The following is a 19,898-nucleotide window of genomic DNA, read 5'->3' as shown; positions in this document are numbered from 1 at the left end:
TGTGTTGTTAAAAGTGCACCCAGTAATATTATGCTGCTCTTTACACTGGGACTGTGAATGTCTAAAATACTCATGCCATATTTGAAAAGAGTCATTTGAAATTGATTCAACTAGTGAAAATTTGCTACTGGTTTAGTGAAAGTGAGGCATGTTTAAACCTGGTGTTATGGTGCGTTTAGGTTGACTGGGTGACGTGTCGTGTAGATTGGTAAAGACACATTGCCGATTGCACTTGGTGTGTTTTGAGGTTTTTTTTAAATGTACTTTTTTGTCGACTTAAATTTTGTCTGCAAACTGCTATGTACAGTATTTGAATTTTTCTAATGTTGCAAATAGGCTTGTGCCGGTATTCGGTAATGCGATAAATCACGGTAATGAATATGCACGATATTGTTATCGCGGGCACTTCAAAATACCGTGAAAAATAATAGATCCGAATTTATATTCTTAGAACGCGCCTTAGCTTATTTTCCATCAACCGCTTGAAGAAACACTGCATATATGCTGCGCAGAACTGATGCGCACTCTGATGTAAACAATCCCCACATGTAGAAGCCCTGTGTGCAGGCAGAGCGTGCCGCCGCTGCCACCGCACTATAATCCTCACACAGACCGGGCACTTTCCCGGTGGGCCGACGTACTTTTTGGGCCGGGCTGATCATCGTCTTATGATTTGATCGGCCCATAAAAGGCTTAGCAGCCTATCGTTTTTTTTTTTTTTGCCTTATTGATTGACGCTGCTGTGATCTGTGACTCTCTGAAAGTAGATGCTTTTTTTCCCGGACAGACAGACCGGGCCGGTCCATGTGACACTGCAGCCCATTGGCTCTTTTCGGTATTGACATTGGGCTGGCCCAATCACAAACTCCTATTTTGGATTCCGTGTGAGCGTGCGTCGTCTGTATGTATTTGTCAAAATAGTCGAGAGTCAGAGAGAAGAAACGCAAGGGAGGCGCAGAGAAATCGCGGGAAATACACCGGCGTTTCATTTAGCGATTCTGAAAAGTTCTCTGTTCATTCTAGTACACGGCTAAAAACGCAAATCACGTGACCACACACTCTCTGCCCAGAGCTGCAGCCACTAGTTCAGCGGGTAAGCACAAACCCCAGGTGAGAGGATAGTGCTTGTCAGACAGTTCATCTGCTGGGTGATCTCATCTCACTATAGTTGTTAAACGTGATATTGAATTCATCTTGTTGTCTCTATCTAACAATTCTTATGTCTTTTGAATCACTTGTTCTCAGTTAACTGTTTTGGCTGAGTGCAAAGATAAGCTAATATATTAATTTATGTAACCACATACACTGATTCTGCACATTGACTGATTGCTTACCTTTATCGTTTAAATTTAATGTACATTATACTGTTATAATGGCCATTATTGGTTATTAAAACTGATATTCTGCAAAAGAGACAGTGTAAATCAAATATCAAAATGAAACAAATTTGACTTATATTGTGTTTTCATTGTTTAGATGACAGCAAGCAGGATGAGGTGAAAGGTTAAAATGTAACACTGTTCCCTTTGAAGATTTACCCATGCATTAGCAGGCAGTTTTTGTTATGTTTATTATTGAATATAGGCTGAGTGAATAGTGTATTGAATAAGCTAAATTGACTGTAGTGTATAAGTGTGTGTGAATGAGTGTGTATGGGTGATTTCCAATATTGGGTTGTGGCTGGAAAGGCATTTGCTGCATAAAACATGCTGGAATAGTTGGCAGTTCATTCCACGATTGCTGATCGAAGACGGTTTCCCTTTGCACATTCACTTTGATATAATTGCTCAAGTTTACTTTTATATTGTCCAAACGCCAGGTAAAGACTATATATTTGAACACATTTGGTCTAGCTAGCAGGAGAAGCACCTTAGCATCGAGAGCAACACCGAGTAAGTACATTTAGACCTGTTTTCAGTTGCTGTGTTTGGTTAGAGAACACTTAGACTTGTTTCAGCTGGTTGTGTATTGGTTGTTGGACTTTTAAAATTGTTTTCAGCTATCTGTGTTTAGTGTTTGGTTAGAGAACAGTTAGACTTGTTTCAGCTGGTTGTGTATTGGTTGTTGGACATTTAAAATTGTTTTTCAGCTATCTGTGTTTAGTACTAGCAAGTTTTAGCCACTGTTTCCTTTTGTTTACTGTAAGAGTTTGCGTGCCGAGCCGGAGGTTTTTCGCGCGCCCCCGCGGCTGCAGTTTCGGGTGTTTTTTACTCTCGAGGCGTGTCCACCTGAGCTCAATCAGCAAAGCGCCCGGGGGTCTATATAAGCGACTAGTCTCACCGCGGCAGCGGTCGCGGCAGCCTCGTGTGAAGCCCGTCTCGTGTGAAGACCGACGAGGGTAAAGACCATCGACTCTACCTGTGCGACTCCACCGAGCAAAGACACCGACAAAGCACTTGAGTACTTCTTACTTTATTTTTTTTTTTCCTTTTCTCCGCACTCATTATTGTTTTCCTTGCACTTTATTATGTGTTTACTAATTCCTGTTGTTACTAATACTCGCAGAGCACGGGAGGTACGCTGCAGGCGCAACCCTCACAACCTTCGATCAATTCATGTATCTTCTATTTCACAACTCTCTCTCTCTGTGGGCCTCTGGAATTGTCAATCTGCTGTTAACAAAGCAGATTTTATTACCTCCATAGCCACTCATTATGACTTTAGTCTCATGGCTCTAACTGAAACCTGGCTGAGACCGGAGGACACTGCTACACATGCAGCTCTTTCTACTAATCTCTCTCTTTCCCACACCCCTCGTCAGACAGGGAGAGGGGGTGGGACTGGACTACTGATTTCCAAAGAATGGAAATTCACTCAGAGACCGTCCCTGCCAAAAATCAGCTCTTTTGAATTCCATGCAGTCACCATTATCCACCCCTTTCGCATAAATGTGGTTGTCATCTACCGCCCACCGGGTACATTAGGTCACTTCTTGGATGAACTGGATGTTCTTCTCTCATCTTTTTCTGATTATGACACTCCCTTGTTGGTGCTAGGTGACTTCAACATCCACATAGAAAGACCTCAAGCTGCTGACTTCCAGACTCTGCTTGCATCTTTCGACCTCAAAAGAACACCTACTTCTGCTACTCACAAATCAGGTAATCAACTAGACCTTATTTACACTCGACATTGCCTCGCTGACCAAACACTAGTAACTCCACTACAAACATCGGATCATTTCCTTCTCTCTCTCAACATCCACATTACTCCTGAGCCGCCACACACTCCTACTCTAGTTGCCTTTCGCAGAAACCTACGCTCTCTCTCACCCAACAGACTATCCACCATTGTTTCTAACTCTCTTCCTCCATCTTCCAAACTCTCTGCACTTGATACGAACAGTGCAACTGATACACTCTGCTCCACGCTAACATCATGTCTAGACAGACTATGCCCTCTGACATCCAGACCAACCCGAGCCAGTCCTCCTGCACCCTGGCTCTCTGATGTTCTCCGTGAGCATCGCTCAAAACTTCGGGCTGCTGAGAGAAGCTGGCGAAAAACAAAAAATCCTGAACAGCTCATAACATACCAAACTCTTCTGTCTTCTTTCTCGACTGAGGTTACTTCTGCAAAGCAGACATACTTCCGTCAGAAAGTCAACAGTGCCACCAATCCTCGCTTGCTTTTTAAAACATTTTCCTCCCTCCTTCACCCTCCTCCTCCACCCGCATCCTCCACACTCACTACTGATGACTTTGCTACATTCTTTTGCACCAAAACTGCAAAAATCAGTGCTCAATTTGCTGCACCTACAACAAACACGCAAGATACACCACCAACACCACACACACTCACCTCTTTCTCCCAGCTCTCTGAGTCTGAGGTGTCCAATCTCATGCTATCAAGCCATGCAACCACCTGTCCGCTAGATCCCATTCCCTCTCATCTCCTGCAAGCCATTTCTCCTGCAGTCATACCAACACTGACTCACATAATTAACACATCTCTTGACTCTGGTCTATTCCCTACTTCATTTAAGCAGGCTAGGGTAACCCCTCTGCTAAAGAAACCCAACCTAGATCAAACGCTACTTGAAAACTACCGACCGGTATCCCTGCTTCCATTCATGGCCAAGATTTTGGAGAAAGTAGTGTTCAATCAAGTCCTAGACTTTCTTACTCAAAACAACCTCATGGACAACAAGCAATCTGGCTTTAAGAAAGGCCACTCAACTGAGACTGCCCTGCTCTCGGTCGTGGAGGACCTCAGACTGGCTAAAGCAGACTCTAAATCATCTGTCCTCATCTTGCTGGATTTATCAGCTGCTTTTGACACTGTAAACCACCAGATCCTGCTATCTACGCTTGAGTCACTGGGCGTCGCAGGCACTGTTATTCAATGGTTCAGTTCCTACCTCTCGGACAGGTCATTCAGGGTGTCGTGGAGGGGAGAGGTGTCCAACCTACAGCATCTATACACTGGGGTACCTCAGGGCTCTGTGCTTGGACCACTTCTCTTCTCTATCTACACGGCATCTTTAGGAACAGTCATCCAGAAACATGGTTTTTCCTACCACTGCTATGCTGATGACACCCAGCTATACCTCTCTTTCCACCCTGATGATCCCTCGGTTCCAGCTCGCATTTCAGCCTGCCTGTCAGACATTTCACTCTGGATGAAAGATCATCATCTCCAGCTTAACCTCATGAAAACGGAAATGCTTGAAGTTTCTGCCAACCCGACTCTTCACCATAACTTTTCAATCCAGATGGATGGAGCAACCATCACTGCATCCAAAATGGTAAAAAGCCTTGGAGTTACGATTGATGACCAACTGAACTTCTCTGACCACATTTCTAGAACTGCCCGATCTTGCAGATTCGCACTCTACAACATCAGAAAGGTCCGACCCTTCCTATCTGAACATACAGCTCAACTCATTGTTCAAGCTCTTGTCCTCTCCAAACTGGACTATTGCAACTCACTGCTAGCCGGGCTTCCAGCTAGTTCTATCAAACCTCTTCAGCTGCTTCAGAACGCAGCAGCACGAGTGGTCTTTGATGAACCCAAAAGAGCACATGTCACTCCGCTACTCACCCGTTTGCACTGGCTTCCAGTTGCTGCCCGCATCAAATTCAAAGCTCTGATGTTTGCTTACAAAGTGACCTCTAGCTGTGCTCCTTCGTATCTGCTCTCACTTCTGCAGATATATGTGCCCTCCAGAAACTTGCGTTCTGTGAATGAACGTCGCCTCGTTGTTCCATCCCAAAGAGGGAAGAAATCACTTTCCCGAACTCTCACATTCAATCTGCCCAGTTGGTGGAATGAACTCCCTAACTACATCAGAACGGCAGAATCACTTGCTGTCTTCAAGAAACGACTAAAAACGCAACTGTTTAGTCTCCACTTTTCCTCCTAATCTGCAATTGCCTCTCTGGCTATACCACTAACTGCGCCCTCTTTCTCTCTCTCTCTCTCTATTAAAAAAAATAAATAAAAAAAATAAAAAAAAAAATTTCTACTAATGTTTTGCTTCTTAGACTTTTACACGCCTGAAACTTGTCTATAGCGCTTGTTCACTGCTGCTCTTATAGTTGTGTAAATTGCTTCCTTGTCCTCATTTGTAAGTCGCTTTGGATAAAAGCGTCTGCTAAATGACTAAATGTAAATGTAAATGTATATTGTGTATTGTTTTATTTATATTTATTTGTATTTAAATGTTTGAAGTACTTTTAGTTAATTAAAAAGTTATTAAAGTTACTAAGTTGACGAAACTGAAGTTTTTTGTGTTTTTTTACCTGTTTCTCTAGTAAAATTACAATATCGTGATAATACCGTATACCGTGATAAAAGCTCAATCAATTAATCGCAGCACGAAAATGTGATACCGGCACATGCCTAGTTGCAAAATAAGCTTTCATAATTTCCATATAAAGGTGACAGAAGGTGACAGTTTTGTATTGTGCTTTTATAATTATATTATCATACTCAGGCCCTGTCCCAATTCTACCGCTTAGCCCTATATTACCCCTACCCTCGTTTTGCGTGTGTCTGTAAAGGGGTAGTGGTGTCCCATTTCTCTTTAGCTTGAAGGCGTAGGGCTAAGGGCAAGGGGTATACACCCCTTCAAAAGAAGATTTTTCAGGACCACACTCGAAACCAAGGGGTAAGAAAATTTCCCAGAATACACCATCCACAGCTGCAACCGGAAGTAAGGAGATCCACAAATTAGTATTTTTTTTGTCATTATTACAAATTTTTACAACAAACAAACACATGTTTTAATATATTCATAACCGCGTTCATGTTTTACCGTCGTGTTTTAAAAAAACGCTAAATTTCGCGATCTATAATCCCTAATAATAACTTCTGTACAGCAGTCTCACAACATTGTGACACTCGATGACACTCGAATACTCTGTCAGAAAAGTCTAGTGGCTGGGAATGAGCTTTTTTCAGTGTCTGCTATAATGATAATGTTGTTTTAGTGTGTTTATATAGATGAATATGAGCACTGTGTAAATGCGCAGTACAGTTACGATCTTATTGCCACATTGATCGTCATGATAACATAAAATATGCGCTCAGTGATTTCCTGAAGATAAATACCAAAAAATAGCACAACTGGAATAACTACAGCAGTCGCGATTGTCTGATCTCACATGAAGCCTTGATATCTGATGACGTGTGCAGGTGCTGTAGTGCTGTCCCAATTTTTAGGGGTAAATTTTGAAGCCCTTCCCCTTAACCCTCGGTTGTATGGGCCAAGGGGAAGGGGAAGGGGTGGGAAACAAAAATAGAATTGGGATTGGGCCTAAATGCTGTGGGTTTGTGTTAGGTTAGTCAAACATCATGCTTTTACGAACTTGATTTAAGATAGCATGGTAGGATATATATGGATATTCATTCATTCATTCATTCATTCATTCATTCATTTTCCCTCTACTTAGTCCATGTTTGCAAGTTGACCTGCTCGCTGAAACATTCATTTTCCTTTGGCTTATTCCATTATTTATAAGGGGTCGCTACAGCAGAATGAAGTTTTGCTACAGTTTAGCCATCTGTCCACACTCCCCCAAAGTTTTCGAGTGCCGAAAACGGAGCATTTTGGAAACCCTGAAGAGGCCGTTTTCATTTTAAAATGCTGCTGCTCCATGTCAGTGTGGATGGGGGAAAATGGAGGCGTGGCTGCAGACATTCGCTGTTTCTGATTGGGCCTTTTCTTCAATATTAAGTAGCCTACACAAAGTTCAGTCTTGCATCCTTTCATTGTAAGTTCAGACTTTGCAAGTTTAATATGGAAAACAAACTCCTGAGGACAGGTCAGGTAAATCTTTAAAGGGAACAGTGTTGGCTACTTTATTATGTCATTCCCATCTCTTTGGCTACGTTGTTTCACTATCTTAAGAATAAAATGAAAACATGATATAAGGAACTGTCAATTTTCATTTTGATATTAACAACTTAACAAATGTTCATCATGTAGCTACGTATTTATATGACCGTCATCTTCATTGTATGCATATTCATAACAAAATGGAGCCTATAACATAACGGCCTTCTTTCATTTTCAGTGAAAAATAGGAAACATACCCTGTCTCTTTTGCTGAATATCAGTTTTAATAATCAGTAACTGCCATTTATAAAAGTATAACGTGCAATAAGTTTATACATTATAGGAAATAAAACCAAGTGATCAATCAAATGTGCAAAACCAGTGTACGTGGTCACATAAATTATTATATTAACTTATTTTTGCTCTCAGCCAAAACACTTTACCTGAGAACAAGTAATAGATTCAAAAGACCAATGTCTGGGAATATGTCGTCAGATATAGACAACAAGATTAATTAAATATCACGTTTAACAAATATAGTGAGATTAGATCCAGCGGTAGATTCTTGATGAACTGTCCAACGTGCACAGCTCTCATATGGGGCTCTGTGCTCAAAGCACCCGCTGACTGCCTGGAGCTCAGACATCTGCATACGCTGCAGTGCATGCTAGAGTATGTGAGTGTGGTCACGTGATGTGCGATTTCAGCGGTGTAGTGTGGACGTAGAGCTGTTCTGAAACGCTAGTGTGGATGTGGATCGTTTTCATTCTAATATGCTGTTTTGAACTAAAACGGATTAGTCACATTCACACACATACACTTCGGCCAATTTTAGTTTATCTAACTCTCCTATAACTCATGTCATTGGACTGTGGAGGAAACAGGAGAATCCGGAGGAAACCCACGACAACACAAGGAGAGCATCAAACTCCACACAGAAATGCCAACTAGTCCACCCGGGACTCGAACCAGCAACCTTCTTGCTGTGAGGCGACAGTTCTAACCACTGAGCCAGCGTGTAAATAAGTGCTTAAATTAACTGATTGAACTAGATATGATTTCAAAGACTGTGATGCAGCTTTAATAGTTTCAGACTTTAATCATTCAGAGTTTCTTCAGATTCAGAAAGTTGGCTAAGAGCTCTGGCAATGATTGAGTCTGCAATATACAAAATCATACAAATTTACATCGGTTAAGGAGAGTCTTTTTGCGGATGGCACAGAGCCGTGTTTTTGAAGGGCTCTTACAGCAGGGGACAAACAAGGACACATAAGGGGAGGAGGAATGATACTTTTAGGTCTAATTCTAACAGATTGTATCTAATCTAATTGAATGATTGTTGGATATACAGTAATTAGATGGGGAGTGAATATTAACCCATGTGGTGGTCCTGAGACTTTTGCTGAATGGATTTAAATATAGTGAAGTGGACATGATATATGTTTTTATCACCTGAACAAACAGAGCTGGATATTAGAGGTTAAATTGTGCTCATATTCAGGAAAATGAGACTTCGCGCTGCAATGAAATTTCGGTCATCTTTGATTTACCCTCGTGTGGTTGAAACTGACACACTGCATAGATGGATGCATGGATGGATGGATGGATGGATGGATGGAATAATTAGGGGTGTCAAAATTATTCAAGAGATGGCAGTGATATGCTTTTTTCACACTAGAACTGGTTGAACTATTAGTATAATATGTTGACTTTAGCAGTGTTTGTTGTATTTAATGCCTGTGGTGACAGTTCAAAAATAAAATTAAAGTTTTTTTGTTTTTTTATTACAGATATTTAGCTCTTTAACTTTCACTCTAGGAATATTTCCACCATATATTTTAGTTAAATTATGTTGCTGATACAAGCTCGTAGCCCGCCTGGTGAAAGGGGTGGTTATTTTCTCAAAAAGGGGACCTTTTTGCAGTTATTGACTTAATTTTCTATTTAATTATTAGGTTTAAATACTGCATTTAGTGACTTTTTAGCACTATTTTTAGCTGCATTAGCTTGTCGGATGGTCATCATAACCACACTTTTTGATGTACTAAAAATATTACCTAAAGATTTAGAATAAAGAAATGTGAAGAAAAAAGTGCTTATTTTCAAATACAAATTTGTTGCTAATGATTATATTTCATTAAGAAAAAAATGAAATCTGTTAAGGTTTTAAATTAAAAACTGTAGTCTATTGTCATTTATTAGGCAATTAGCAAACAGAGTAGCACATTCAACTTTCCTCAGTCAGAATTTGGCCATTTGAATATTGAACAAGTAAAACATAATAATAATAGTAATAATAATAAAAATGGCGACGCAGCGGCGCAGTAGGTAGTGGTTCGAGCCTCGGCTGGGTCAGTTGGTATTTCTGTGTGGAGTTTGCATGTTCTCCCTGCCTTTGCATGGGTTTCCTCCGGGTGCTCTGGTTTCCCCCATACTCCAAAGACATGCGGTACAGGTGAATTGAGAAGGCTAAATTGTCCGTAGTGTATGAGTGTGAGTAAGTGAGTGTATGGATGTTTCCCAGAGATGGGTTGCGGCTGGAAGGGCATCTGCTGCGTAAAATGTGCTGGATAAGTTGGCGGTTCATTCCGTTGTGGCGACCCCAAATTAATAAAGGGACTAAGCCGAAAATAAAATGAACGAATGAATGAATAATAATAATAATTTAGAGCTTAACGATTTTTCTAGCCTCTCTTGTAAAAATTACATTTGAAAAATCACAAATAACAACAATAGCCTAATTAGTATTCAAATTTGGTCTTTTTTTCAAGAATAAAGTCCAAGATTTAGAATAAACATTGCTGGTAAAATTCCTTGTCTCTATTTAACAACAAAACAGTAGTGAAAGTTGACTTCACTTACCTCAGATTCCTTTTGCTCTTAAAACCTTTGATGGGTTAAATATCCCAATTTATGATGGCTTAGTAGTCAAAATAGGACAAATGAGCTCATGTATGCAGTATACAAATATACAAATGCATTATACAAATTCTGGACCTCTGAACCCCCCCTGGCTACGGGCCTGTGATATTACTTAAAGCAAAAGATCAACTAGGCATTCATTTTGTCATCTTAACAAACATTTTTCATTCCCACATCTTAATTCGGTCACACTTTATTTTGATGATCCGTTTGTTGAATTTAAGTTACATTGCATCTACATGCCAACTAATTCTCATTATATTATAAATAGACTGTTAGGTTAGGGTTAGGGTTAGTGTAAGTTGACATGTACTTGCAAAGTTTCATATAGTCAGTTAAATGTCTGTTGAAGGAGCAGTATCAGCAGATATTAAGCAGACAGTCTAATACTAATACTCATATGGGGCATCAAAATAAAGTGTTTCCCTTAATTTTAACATCCCTATATGGTTCATTTCCAGCGATACTAGGATTTCATTATGTCTTCATGAGTAACTAGTTTATTTGTGCAAATTTTTTTTCTTTAGCTATTTTAAATTATAATTTATAAAATATAAGTTTTGTCTATAGGCTCAGTAAACTGTTCCTTAAGGTTTAATTTATCAGAATTTAACATGAAAGCCTCTTAAAGGTTAATCATCAAAGATTAATTCATTCGTTTTGCTCCTAGTGAGAAAACATAAATGTCAAATATGAAAAATTAAGTAGAATTAATGGTCTACAATAAAAAAATCTGACTGGGGAAAGCTAACAAAAACATTTTTGTTTTTCTAATTAATGATTCAAGAAATTATAAATGAGGAGTTACATGATCCATCTGTTTTAGCTGATACAAATTTACGCCTACCAGCAGGACATTTAATTCCACATAATGACACATAAAAGCTTTGTATGATTTTGCCAGAAGTTTATTTTTCCTGGGTTTGTTTATCATAGTAGTAATAACAGAGCGGCAGTGTTTCTAGGCTTAAGAAGCATATGCGCTTGTCACAGAGTTTTTGAGTCTGGTTCCTGTTCGAACCTGCTCTCATGTGGTGGGGCCCTCTCCGGTGTCCAGTGAATGTCAGCATGTGCTGCTGTACTACGATTGCTGAAGTTACTGGCGTCCAAGGTCATTCTCATATTAGCAAAATGCCTTTTGACACAGAGGGAGTACAAACTCTACACAGTAACCTCGTGTAAACAAACGTCTCTGGAGTGCAATGCACAAGGCGATTATAAAACTGCCCAAAGCCATATCTGCAGTTTGATAACTTTTCTTAAACACTGCCCTTTATGTTACCCCCTTCTTATTGTATATGTGTGCATGCATACCCACACATTACCAAACATCACTCATTTTAGACATTCTTAGGATTGTACTGCCATTTGACTCTTGTTAGCCTCATGTCGAGCACAAACTTCAAAGCTGCACATGTGTTTAAAAGTGTAAATCAAACCGTGTGTCGTGCTGTTTGTGCGCTTTATGTAATTTATGATCCATAAAGTGGCAATTTTCCCTTCCAGGATCAGTCTGAACTAGTCAGCTCTAGTCCCTCGGCTTTCATTTTCTGTCTTCAAGACGTCCGTGTAGATGATTAGCGTCATTTTAAAGGAAAAACCTAAGATGACAACGTGTTTCCGAGAGATCCTGCTCAGGCAGCAAGGCATCAGGCAGTGAATACAGTTATTCCACACATCTAGCCATGAATTGGCAATAAATAAAAACCTTCCACATATCTTTCTAAGGCTCTAATGGCTTTATAAATGACCTCATTACTTTTTTGGGGGGCTCGAGCGTCTTCTCTGTTTCTGTCACAAAGGGCAAGCACATTGAGACTGATTTTATTTTCATTAAAGAGGCTCTGGAGTAGTCCATAATGAAGAGTTCTTTCTGCTCCAGCATTTCTAGCGCTCTTTCTTGGGAGTATTTAATATGACATTTGTTTTCGTAGTCAGGTCAGTGTTGTACACAGGCTGCGCTTAGAGCTGACATTTTGATCTATTCGAGCAATTGAGCCTCTTTCTCTTTGTGGAAAAAGGCTTATCGTTTGCAAGCAATCTCAATTTATCATTTTATTATTCTCAAGGCAAGGAATGATTTGTCAAACTTCTCTCTGGATTCGCTGCAGGAACACCTGTAGAAACATGCAGCAGAACAGCTCCCCGTTACTGATTGACGATTTGTAATGTGAATCCCTAAAGCTTCAGCAGAGTGACAATGGCAATGAGGAGTAGGTCAGGTTACCTTAATTTGAGGGGCAAATATTGGCACGCAGAGTTTAGTTCAGGTCATTTTGTATGCTACCTAGATGTCCTAATGTATTGTTCCAGTGTATGCAGCTAATGCTTTTCTTTTTTTCATCCTTCAGATGGACGGCCGCAGTGGGAGGTAGAGGCAAAGATCATTAGAGAGAAGAGTCAAGGAGTAAGAAAACGTTTTTTTTTACACCTCAGATAATATTTTCCAGCTAAAACAGACAATACACAAGAGTGCGTCTACATTCAGATTTTTTCCTTCTTTCTTCTGTTAAAAATTCCCCTTTTGAGTCCTCAGAGAGTGTAATGCATGATAGATTTAAGGCCATTGTGGTGTGTTTTGACTTTATACACTTTTGTATTCTTCAGTGCAACTACATTGAGAGATTATGATGATTATTAATGTCTTGTTTCTTGCCTTCATCTGTAGTCAAGCATTGTGGTGGATGTGCCTCCGTACCACAGTAAGACGGTCACTTCAGCAGTTCAGGTGCAGTTTTACGTGTGCAATGGCAAGCGGAAAAGAAGCCAGTCGCAACGCTTCACCTATCTGCCAGGTATGTATACAAAAGCACATTCCACATGACACCACTCACTCGCTGAATGCAACATTTGCTCAGATTGAAGTTAATATTTTATATATTTTTACTTTTAAGTAAGCAATTCCTGTGTTTTATGTGTTTTTTTTTATGATCCATATAAATTTAAAATGTACACGACTGTTTAGTAGTTGGTTCTGTGTAATATTTATGAATGTTTTAAGATGTATGAAAGCACCAAATAAATACTTGCATATTATTGCAACTGGTGGCATGGTGGCTGAGTGTTTAGCACTGTCGCCTCACAGCAAGAAACATACTAGTTCGAGTCCCGGCTGGGCAAGTTGGCGTTTCTGTGTGGAGTTTGCATGTTCTTCCTGTGTTGGCATGGGTTTTCTCCGGGTACTCTGGTTTACCCCACAGTCCAAAAACTTGCACTATAGGTGAATTGGATGCACTAAATTGGCCGTAGTGTATTAGTGTGTGTGTGAGAGAATGCCAGAGTTTATGGGTGTTTCTCAGTTCATTTTACTGTGGTGACCTCTGAAATTAACCTCTAACTAAGCCAAGGGAAAATGAATGAATGAATTATTGCAACTTAAAATAAATGTTTTGGATTTTATTATATTGTACTTTATTGTTTATTATTTTGTCTTATTGACTAAAAAGTTTGAAAGAACCTCATTTATTTGTTGTAGAATCCGGTGTAGCATATCCTTGCTGAATAAATTACTTATTTAAAAAAATTATATATTTCCTAACCCCCAAAAAATGGAAATGGAAAGCGAAAGAATTTCATTGATCCTAAATGCCTAAAAAGTACTAACATGTAAGTCAATTTCATGACAAATAGTTTTCTTGCTAACTTCCCATAACAGTAACAACAATGGCACACATGTGGGTTTTCATAACAGAGTCACCCGTTTGATCAAGCCGGCGTTCCTCTGCACTGTGCACCAGTGTGGTTAGGGATGAGGTTGTTCCAGTAACAGTTCAGCACCTGGTAACAGCTCATGTGAAACACTATAAAGGGTTAGTTCACCCAAAAATGAAAATCAGCACATGATTTACTCACCCTCAAAGCATCCTTCATGTATACAGTTAAAGTCAGAATTATTAGCCCCCCTGAATTATTAGCCCCCCTGTTTATTTTTTTCCCCAATTTTTGTTTAATTTTTTCAGCACATTTCTAAACATAATAGTTTTAACAACTCATTTCTAATAACTGATTTATTTCGTCTTTGTCATGATGACAGTACATAATATTTGACTAGATATTTTTCAGGACACTTCTATACAAAAAATCAAAGGGGGCTAATAATTCTGACTTCAACTGTATACGTGAGTATGAGTTTCTTCTTTCTGTCGAATCCAATAGGGTATTTGCAGAGCTACTGCTTTTTCCCATACTGATAAACTTCTTGTGAACAGTTAATGTGACTTTTTTTTTTCCATTTTATACGGTTCCTTTTACAGCATTGATGTTGTAATGTAATTAAAATATAATCAGTTAAATAGACTTTGGCATTCATTTAGTTGCTCAAGCATAAACGAGATGAAAAGCCGTTTACTCGCACGTGCCCGTCAGGATTAGCAGGCTAGCGCAGAAGCTCCGTTGTTAAAACTGGGGTAAAGTAAATGTTCATATTTTAAAGACATGGCAGGGAAAAATTTTATTTAATGCAGTGCTTCTTGTACATTCTGAGACCCACTTTATATCGGATGTCACTCAGCCAGTGGAGATCGCTGATTTTTAAAGAAAACAGACCTTAAACATGCTGATTTTATAATGGCATACATTTCACCGGAAGCGCTTGACCCAGGTTACTGACAAATTAAACGTTTTTCCGCATACTTCTGCATATACCATATTGTTTATTTTAAAAAAATCTTCTGGCTCTTTCAAGCTCTACGGTGTCAATGGGCAGGATACTACATACTGGATGATATGGAATACATGCCTAGCACATGCACCTTCGAGACGAATAATATTCAGTGCTTAACAGGGTAAGCTTTACACATATATCCCACATCATCCAGTGGAAAGCAGTCGCAGAAGATGCATAGATCTGTTTACAAAGTTTTAAATATGGATATTTGTCTGACAAAAAAGCATCAATTCAGTACAAATGACCTTTTTCATCCTCCAGAGCCATAATTCTATTATGGATGAATCTGCTTTATTGAACTTGGTTTGGGCTTTTCAGGGTATCCGTGTGGTCTTAAAAAGTCTTAAAATTTCTTAAATCTCAAAAGCTAAATTTTAGGCCATAATACCCTAAGTATTATGTTGTAGGTCTTAAATCTTTTTTAAAAGGTCTTAATTTTTTTTGTTCATGTATTGCTCCCCAATCTGGCCATTAACACTCGTACAAACACTGATAATCCCAATTTTAATAAAACTTTTATCTTTTTATTTAAAAATAGCATTTTTAACTCTGTTTACTATAATGTTTTAATTACCTGCCTTAAAATAACATTTGTTTAAAAATTATGCATTTATTTATTGTTGAGAATTCTGACCTGACCTATATTTATTATTATTAAATTATTATTAATGTATTATTAACTGTATTCCATTATAATCATTTTAATAGTGCAAGCGAAAATCTTTTCCAACTGGAATATTCAAAAAAAAAAAAAAAGCTAGCCTTGTATAAATTTTACTTCATAATGGTCTTAAAAAGTCTTAAATTTATCTTGGTGAAACCTGCAGAAACCCTGACTGTTGAAGCCATTGTAGCATGAAAGAGCCAGGAGATTTTTTTTTTTTTTATGTAACTCCAGTAGAATTCGACTGAAAGAAGAAAGTCATAAATTCTTAGTATATCTTTGGGTCAACTAACCATTTAAAGAAAGAATCAGCAGAATTTAAATGCAACTAGATGCATGTAATTCTGGGAACTGCTTCAGCGTCATAGGTTTTCTCACTATATTTAAACGCTTTGATTATGTTTCATCTCCTATTGGCTTCATCTGTCACGATAGTCATATTCTGCAGAATTGCCTTACATTTTTCATCAAGCCTGTTGAATCATGAGCTTGATGATTCACGTGGCAATGATAATGATGTTTTGTTGACATGGATTACATCAGCACGTAATTAATGCTGCTTTTGAAATAGACATTCATAAATCTGATGAAACAGCCCAGGGTGCAGTAAAAGTCGGCGTCTAATTACTGCTTAGTTTCTAATGAAGTGTAGTTGTCTGCGGTTCTCATAAGATTAAACTGGTTTGGTATTAATTTCTCAAAGTGAGTCAAACCGAAAACAGCGTTGGCGTCATTAAATCACACGTGAGCAACTTTTTTTCTGTGTATCTTTCTACAAGTTGCATGCTGAACTGTAGAAGAGATCGAGAAAGACAAAAACAGAAGGAGAGTGAGAGAGAGCAAGATAGGCCCAGCCTCCCGCCCACCCTTTTCGCTCCACAAAGCACCCACTCAAATTAGGGTTTCCTGTTTTCCACACTAACCCGTCGAGGCCTCAGCCAATCAGACGGCAGCACAGGCAGCTAATATTCTGAACAGGCCACGGCGACTGTGGTTGCTATGGCATCAGCCTGCTGAGAAAGTGGCATGGCAGGGGGAAGGGTTGAGGTGCTGCGCTGTTAGAGCAGAGCCAGACTCTTAACGGGGGTAATGAATAAGACGTCTGATACGATGAGCAGAGTACTTAATCCAGATTTAATCTAAATACAGTGTGAACGCTGTTGAGCCTGCAAGGAAGTCATTTGTAATACACCTAATTGAATGTCTAAAGCTTCTTTGTTGGTCACACACAAATCCACCAGCGGTGATTCAAAACACGAAACTATAAGGAATGTTACCTGTGTTTATCAGCTGAAACTTTTCATGTGCATTGTAGGTACACAGTGAGTAACACCATGCTTCGATGCATTCACACTCTCCCACACATGCTTGTCACTTGCTCTTTATAACTATGTAAACTATAGTTTTACCCCAGTAATGGCCTTTCAGCGGCTTATGGGCTGTGAACTGGATTTTGGTTTCCATTTGGAGCTATGCTGGAGGGCAGACAGCATTCTTTACTTTCCAAATTCAGCACTGGTTTACATGGCATTCAAGCAGGCAACATATGCTCTCTCAGAGTCCACAGCAAGTAAAAATATCCCCCACTCATGCGGGCCAGGGAATTGGCAGATCGGGAAATGGGTTACTGAACACTATGTGCTGATATTACTCATTGTATGTGCATTGAGAAGAGAAGTTTGGTGGAAATATTAGCTCATAATAAAATGTAATTATTATTATTATTATTATTTATAATTCTGGATCATATGTTGGTCATGTAGTATTACTGTCAGATCTGTTGGAGATGGGAAATGGGACAGCAGTTCATTAGTTCTGTCAATCTATTTAACTTTAAAAGAAATGGTCAAAACAGTATGGTTAATCAGTTTGGTATAAACAATGTATACACCAAATGCATTGGTGTACCACCCCACTCAATGCCTTAATGAGATCTTACTGTTGTTACAAAAAAGATAAATAAAATGCTTGAATATCCAATATTTTACTGATTACGGTTATATTTTACTGCTACTTTAGTGATATTTCATAGCTAATGACATTTCAGATGTTGAGATTTTAAGTTTTTTCCTTCTTCCTTTCTTTCTTTCTGTCCCTCTCTCCACACTCCCAGTCCTGGTCAAGCAAGAACATAGGGATGATCTGGACTCCCCCGCCGTGCCGCCCATGTCAATGCCTCTAGTCCATGCTGCCAGTTTGGTCTGCGCTCAGCCGCTGTCCTCCCCAGAGCACTCCCACCCACCTGACGGCCTTCTGTCCAGCTCCCCACGTGGCCTGGCTGCAGGCCTGCACCCACTCCAGGCCCCCTGCGCCCCAATGGGCTCCCCAACTCTTCCCCACCTGCCCCACCTTCAGGCTCGTGGGCTGAATGCACCTCCCGAATGCCAGATGCCCTTCCATACAGGCCCTGCTGCCACTGCCAGGCCATCTTACCCCCCTATACAGCACAACATGCCCTTCAACGGCCAGCAGAGTCTTCCTATGACTGCAGGCTCCCCACAGGCCTACGAGCGGATGCCCTTCCAGGCTGACCCCACCGGGTGTCACTCCCTGGGTGTGGGGATGGTTTATGGCCCGGCTTCTTCAACACCCACCTCTGGAGTGCCGGCGGGTCCTGGCTCAAGCCCCAGCCATGTAGCTTGTACAGGTAGTAACCAGGTCATGGCCCATTCTGCCCCACACCTTCACTCTTTAGGCTATCACCACCCCACTCCAGGGCAGATACCATCACCCACTCACACCCTGGGACAGCCGCCCCCACAGCTCCAACGTCCACTGGTTTACCATCCAGCCGGGCAGCGTTCTGCCTCCTGCCCCACGCCGTCCAGTGCTCCAGCTCATATGGTATCATCTCCCCACTCTGGGCCCTCATCCCCCCAGCTCCATTCGCTCCCATACCACTCGCCCACCTCCCCGTCTCCTACATCCAACAGTCCCCTGGGGCCCATGGCACTCTCTGGACAGCCTTCGCCTCAGGCTAGCAGCCCTGTCTTAGCTGGATTGTCTCCTTCAGGTCCTTTAGCCCACCCCCTGGCCCAGCAGGGAGAGAGGCTGAACATCAAGCAGGAACCAGAGGACAGAGAGCCCACCTTCCGCACCATCGGCCTTCAGGACATAACACTGGACGATGGTGAGTCTTTTCACTTTGTTAAACGGTGTCTTTTCATTCTTATGACACTTGCCAGGGTTTGAATAATTTGACTTCTTGCATGATTATTTCTCCATTTAGATTCACCTTCTTCGAGTCTAGCACAGTGTAAAGAAATTATCAACAATTTAAGCATAGTGTTAAGTCTTGAGACTGGCAATACTGATGTAATCCACCATTGCACTGATTTTTTTTTAAAGTCTCAAATTATAATAAGTTTGCAGCTGGACAAAAAATGTTACTATGGTAAAGTGTACAATTACTAGAATCAAATCTTAATTTGCATATACACTAGGATTTTTTCTCCATTGGTTATAGTTTACATAGTGTTGTTCCATAGAAATAATTATTTTAACTTTATTTATAAATCATTATCTATGGAGAAAGTACTTGAAGCAGTTTAATCTGTGTACTGGTGTGTAATTATGTATATGAATTTGCATAGTGGTATGCATAGCAGAAACTAGTAGAGCAGGTACATTGGAACGTAATAAATAAACAAGCAAAAGCTTCACTTACAGAAATGAATTTGCATGCACAAGTTGCCTGGGGTGTTATAGTGGCTGACAGGTTCCAGACCTTAAGAGTGTCATGGCACAGGGCGGATTCATTACACCCATAATCCTTCTTAGCAGAACTATGAGACCTAACGTCAGTACTGTGGGGGAGGAAAACGACTGTTTGGAGTACCATAATACCTCATTACTGTCCACCGTTTTTGCAGTTTAGAGGATATACAGTAAACTGTACACAGTATAAACATAATTAGATTAGAACCAACTTATCTACCTAAACTAAAATAAACAACTACATTTTAATGAAATATGTGCAGTTCAGGATAGTGCATAAAATAGTCAATCTATTAAAGCAGATGCAACAGTTTTATTGTACGCTGCCATTTTTTAATATAAGTGAAAGTCTCATAATCTTAATTTTATTTATCAAAAACATAATAGGCATTTCTGTGTGGAGTTTGCATGTTCTCCACGTATTCGTGTGGGTTTCCTCCGGTTTCCCCCACAGTCCAAAGACATGCGCTATAGGTGAATTAGGTAAACAAAATTGGCCGTAGTGAATGAGTATGAACGAGTGTGTATGGATATTTCCCAGTACTGCATTCAATGACTTTAAGAAATATGGACGACGCAACAGTGCCATTTTCCATTGAAACAGTGCCTTTTCCTATTTGCTTTGAATGCAAAACGCCTCATGACAG

General features: G+C 40.0%; 1 protein-coding gene across 2 annotated transcripts in view; it reads left to right on the top strand.

Moving 5' to 3' along the window:
- Positions 1-19,898, top strand: part of nfatc3a (nuclear factor of activated T cells 3a) — a 110,709-nt gene that overhangs the window by 67,853 nt on the left and 22,958 nt on the right. For both annotated transcript variants that reach the window (XM_056461760.1, XM_056461761.1), the window contains exons 7-9: positions 12,556-12,611; positions 12,873-12,999; positions 17,648-18,664. In XM_056461760.1, coding sequence (XP_056317735.1) covers positions 12,556-12,611; positions 12,873-12,999; positions 17,648-18,664 — 1,200 coding nt within the window. The remainder of the gene's footprint in view (positions 1-12,555; positions 12,612-12,872; positions 13,000-17,647; positions 18,665-19,898) is intronic.

The sequence above is a fragment of the Danio aesculapii genome, chromosome 7 (genome assembly GCF_903798145.1).
Source record: "Danio aesculapii chromosome 7, fDanAes4.1, whole genome shotgun sequence".
In the NCBI taxonomy this organism is placed as follows: Eukaryota; Metazoa; Chordata; class Actinopteri; order Cypriniformes; family Danionidae; genus Danio; species Danio aesculapii.
Note: the sequence above shows the minus strand (reverse complement) of the source record. Positions and strands in the feature narration are given on the sequence as shown.